The 4,507-nt window shown below is 34.4% G+C and overlaps 1 protein-coding gene across 1 annotated transcript in view; it reads right to left on the reverse strand.

The window, feature by feature from the left end:
- LOC137630931 (piggyBac transposable element-derived protein 4-like) overlaps positions 1-3,544 on the reverse strand; it is a 38,250-nt gene extending 34,706 nt beyond the window's left edge. Inside the window, exons 1-2 of the mRNA XM_068362467.1 lie at positions 3,482-3,544; positions 1,397-2,976 (exon numbers count right to left, since the gene is read on the reverse strand). Of these exons, the coding sequence (XP_068218568.1) occupies positions 1,397-2,976; positions 3,482-3,544 (1,643 nt within the window). The remainder of the gene's footprint in view (positions 1-1,396; positions 2,977-3,481) is intronic.
- Positions 3,545-4,507: the final 963 nt, after the last annotated feature.

A 4,507-nucleotide genomic window follows, 5' to 3' on the forward strand; every position in this document is an offset into this window, starting at 1 on the left:
AACATACAATGACATTCATACATATGTTTATACATAAATTTGTGAGCTTATGCTTGGAACTCTACACAGATACTGTCACTCAAATAGTTCCATCAGTACCTTAACCGTTGAGAATCGTAACTAAGGAAAAGAGCGAAGAAGTCATTAGCAACTGGAAATATCAAATATCTTCGTTCTTAATCCGCAACAGCGCACCGCCTCTCCAACTGATCAGCAGAGAGGAAATAAGCGTCTACCATGGAGGTGAATAACACACGAGTTTCAGAAATACTGAGCCCTGAGGAGCCTTGGAATCTGTTTCTCGTTAATGGATGTTACAAGGTTTCCGTAGAACAGTGTTTATATATATGTATATATATATATATATATATATATATATATATATATATATATATATATATATATATATATATATATATATATATATATATATCGTAAAGTTCAACTGGCAGAAATAGAAAAATACTAAGACATTTAAAAATCCATCATCTTAATATCTTGTGTTTTTCGGTGATCTTATTCCATAGCAACAATCTTGCCTGAATTCTCTATAGAGTTTTGTTCGGCCGTTAAAGGTTCTTTTTCTGTAGAATGATATTCTTCAAATAATATGAAAGAGTAACATCCTAAAGAATCAATGTTTAATATTTACTGTAAATGGTTATCCTGCCATGTGTAATTCTACGTCTACATTACAACCTTTTACACCTTATGGAGACACTTGGAGTTAATAAATCATAATTAGAAAAGGAGATAAGGAGAAAGCAAACTTAATTTCTCTATGAATCATATCCGGCCCATATCTTGACGGTTAAATTGCTCTTTGGGAAAATAAGAGAATATTTCAAGTATACCATTTCATGCCTACTTTTGCACAGCTGAATTTTTAATCATCTGTTGAGCTTAGTGGCATCATTGGATCATAGATAATGATATATATTCACTACAAAGTTTTTTTTTAAGCTTATCTTTGTTTTTTTACACTGGGACATAAACATCCCTATAGTGTTATATTGAAATTCAAATTGGGATTGTTTGATCCCAGTTAGGACAATAAAGTTGAAAATACATATTGCGTATATAGGAATGTTGGAATTAAATGCAAAGTTATAAGTGTACATTTATTATAAGTATATTGTACCTGAAGAGAAAAAACATCAAACTATATAATGGCAAAATAAATGTAGCTTTTTGGGATAAGTAACTGAGAAAAAAAAAAAAACACGTACACCATTGAAAATTCTTAGGCAATATAATTATATTTTCCTTTGAAAAAAGTTAAATGAAAAACAGCCTGATAACTATATGATTGGGAGGCTTTTACTCAACTGTTTATGTATGGTAGATAGGAAAACATTGTAAACAAAGTGGAACTTTGCATGTTTGACACTGATACCTTGTTCGCTTTTCTTTCTTCCTTGAAGAGCATCTTATGCATCTTCGACGGCTTTCTTCATGCACGGGCATATGGTCAACATTCTTCAGCTCCTTAGAAGTTTTGGAAGGCCGTCCTAAACTTCGTACTCTTCTCTGTGGCAGATTTTCCCTTCCCTCTTCAATCAAAGATTCTGCTAATGTTACTAAGAAGTCAATGAAAGGGCGCTTCTTGTGGTTGATTTCGTTGTGAGTAACATGTGCATTGTACACCGCTGTCATTAGAAGTCTGAAAAATACTTTGATCCACCATTTCTTGCTCTTTCTGTCAAGGTCATACAGAGTTATCATTTGATCCCCTAAGTCAACACCCCCCATATGATCATTATAAAATATAAAAGCTTCAGGGCACTGCAGATCTTTTTTTGTTCCATCTTTAATTTTTCTTTGCGTCACACCTATTTCTGTATTATGACAATTACTCAGAATCGTGACACACTTGGTGTCTTGCCAGGAAACTACCAGAATGCCTTCATTACAAACGTACATCTCTGATTCTCCCCGTTGAAGTTTGACGTCAAGCTTTGGAAGATTCTTCCTATTTGGCATACAAGTCCCAACTGCTGCAAATGGGAGTGAAGACATGAGTCTAACAGATGTGAAAAATCTGTCGAAACATAAGCATACTTCTGGTGCCCTTATTGTTTCTGAAAGCATCTTGATTACTCTTTCACCAAGAGTTCCTTCCATAACTTGTGTTTCCTTTCCTTGATAGATATTGAAGTCATACACATAGCCAGTATTTGAGTCTGATCTTACCCAGGTTTTGATTCCTCGTTTCACTGGTTTCATAGGCAAATACTGTTTCATGCTGGAACGTCCCTTGAACTTTGTCATGCTTTCATCTATGGACTGAAATGTGCTGTCTGTTCTTGCAGCAAGAAAAGTTTTTTTCAAGCACCTCACCACATCTTCTACATAGAATATCTTGGAAGATTCTGCTGGTTTACATGGATTATTGAAGTACAGTTTCGAAAAAACTAGTTGAAATCTATCCCTTGAAATTGACTCGCTTATTTTCTCATTTCTTAGTGAGGACTTTCTTGACCAATACATTCTCATGGCAGGTACTCGATTGTAAGACATCACTAGTGTGCATCCGAAAATTACCATCAACTCTGAGAGACATGTGTGTTGAATATTTTTTTTCTTCTTTTCAGCCAAAATATCAAGTCTCTCGTTAGTGTAATGTGCTATTTGTAGAAAAAGACTCTTTGGAAATAATCTTAGGAAGATGTCCAACTCTGATGAAGCTCTTGTTACAGACATAGTTACAATGCAGTCATGCTTATCTGGTATGTCATGCTTAGGCACAAAATTTGTAGTGTCTTTAGTCCACACATATTCCATACGTCTGCACGAATCATTTTCTGGGCTAGTGGGTGCTTCTAGGTCTTCCTCTTCTGTGACTGTATCATCCTGTGATTCATCTGAAGAAGAATCGTTTGTTCCATCACTGTCAGTATCTGATGGTTCATAATTGTCGTCATCCTCTTCCAGTGCAAATTGTATTTCCTCTTCCGTTAGCCTTCTTTTACTCATCTGCAAGAAAACACAAGAAAACAATATTTAATATATATATATATATATATATATATATATATATATATATATATATATATATATATATATATATATATATATATATATAGCCTAGAGTCGAAAATCGGAAGGAAACAATAGCTAAGTTAGGTTAGGTAAACAAGGATGGCTATTCTGTGCACCTGCATACTATAATCTTTAAAAAGATACTCAACCAGCCACTAAAAAAGGACTTACTCTCAATAAAAATTTAGTTTTGTTATTTTCTTTTCATATCAAAGAAAACACTGCTGGGATAATATTATCCCAATTTTCATTACCCAAAAATCCTGATGGGACATTTTCATCCCAAGGAAAGAAAACATCAAATATTATAAAAAATACAAAGCCTTGGAAAGACCTATCGAATCCCAAAGCTTCACGGATATGTTAACTTTGATTCTAAACATAAGATGATGTCATCTAGTATATGCTGATATGAAAAAAACGTAAAATTTTCACTCACCTTTACAAGAAGCTTTACCTTGTTGACGTTGACAACCGACACGTGGGCGCTGGGTGCGTTCATTATATTTCTCTTCATACGTCTGGCATCAAGGAAACCCTAAAACACTGAAATATCCCAATCAATGGGCTTTACTGCAGTTAAATCCCTGTTCAGTGTAATTTAAGAAATTCTTGGGACAAAAATCACCCAATAGGATCGAAAGGGTTAAGGTCAGTGCCGTTGATCTCTCTACGACTTTCATTACTTTTACTGAATTGTTTACATGAGAGAGAGAGAGAGAGAGAGAGAGAGAGAGAGAGAGAGAGAGAGAGAGAGAGAGAGAGAGAGAGAGAGAGAGAGAGAGAGTTACAAGAATTTTGGATGTTTCACAGACTTTTTAGTCCATCCGCGGAGACTCCATTTACTCTTTGGTAGAGCGATTTACTTTAAGCATTTAGAGAGTTCTTATGATCTTGTCTAACTTATTCTTAAACTTGTTTACTGTGTTCCTGTTTACTACATCTGCTGGAAGTCTATTCCAAGTAGTTGCTATTTTGTATGAGAGAGAGAGAGAGAGAGAGAGAGAGAGAGAGAGAGAGAGAGAGAGAGAGAGAGAGAGAGAGAGAGAGAGAGAGCTGTAAGCTGTTGCAGGGTATGGGAATTACTACCAAGAACCGGTTACCTATATATCCAAAAAGATATTTAATATATTAAAATAATAATTTAGGTATATGATATAAATTTCTGGCTATTAAATCAGGTTTTCAGTCAAGTCGTGCTTAGTGAGTAGCCTACTTCGAATAAATACAATAGCATTTATCTGTATGAAATGAAATTGAAGACTTTTGTAGAGATAATTCATTATACTGTTGATATACAGTATGTCATTAATTTTCTTTGTATTAGTAACACTTGTATCTACACTGTAATTGTGATACAAAGTGGTCTTAACTCAAGTAATGCCTCTTTATTGTATCAGTATCTCCGGAAACTATCCTTTTATAATAGCTTTATTTCTAGTTCTGAACAACAGTTACCCTTTAG

The sequence above is a fragment of the Palaemon carinicauda genome, chromosome 3 (genome assembly GCF_036898095.1).
Source record: "Palaemon carinicauda isolate YSFRI2023 chromosome 3, ASM3689809v2, whole genome shotgun sequence".
Classification (NCBI taxonomy): Eukaryota; Metazoa; Arthropoda; class Malacostraca; order Decapoda; family Palaemonidae; genus Palaemon; species Palaemon carinicauda.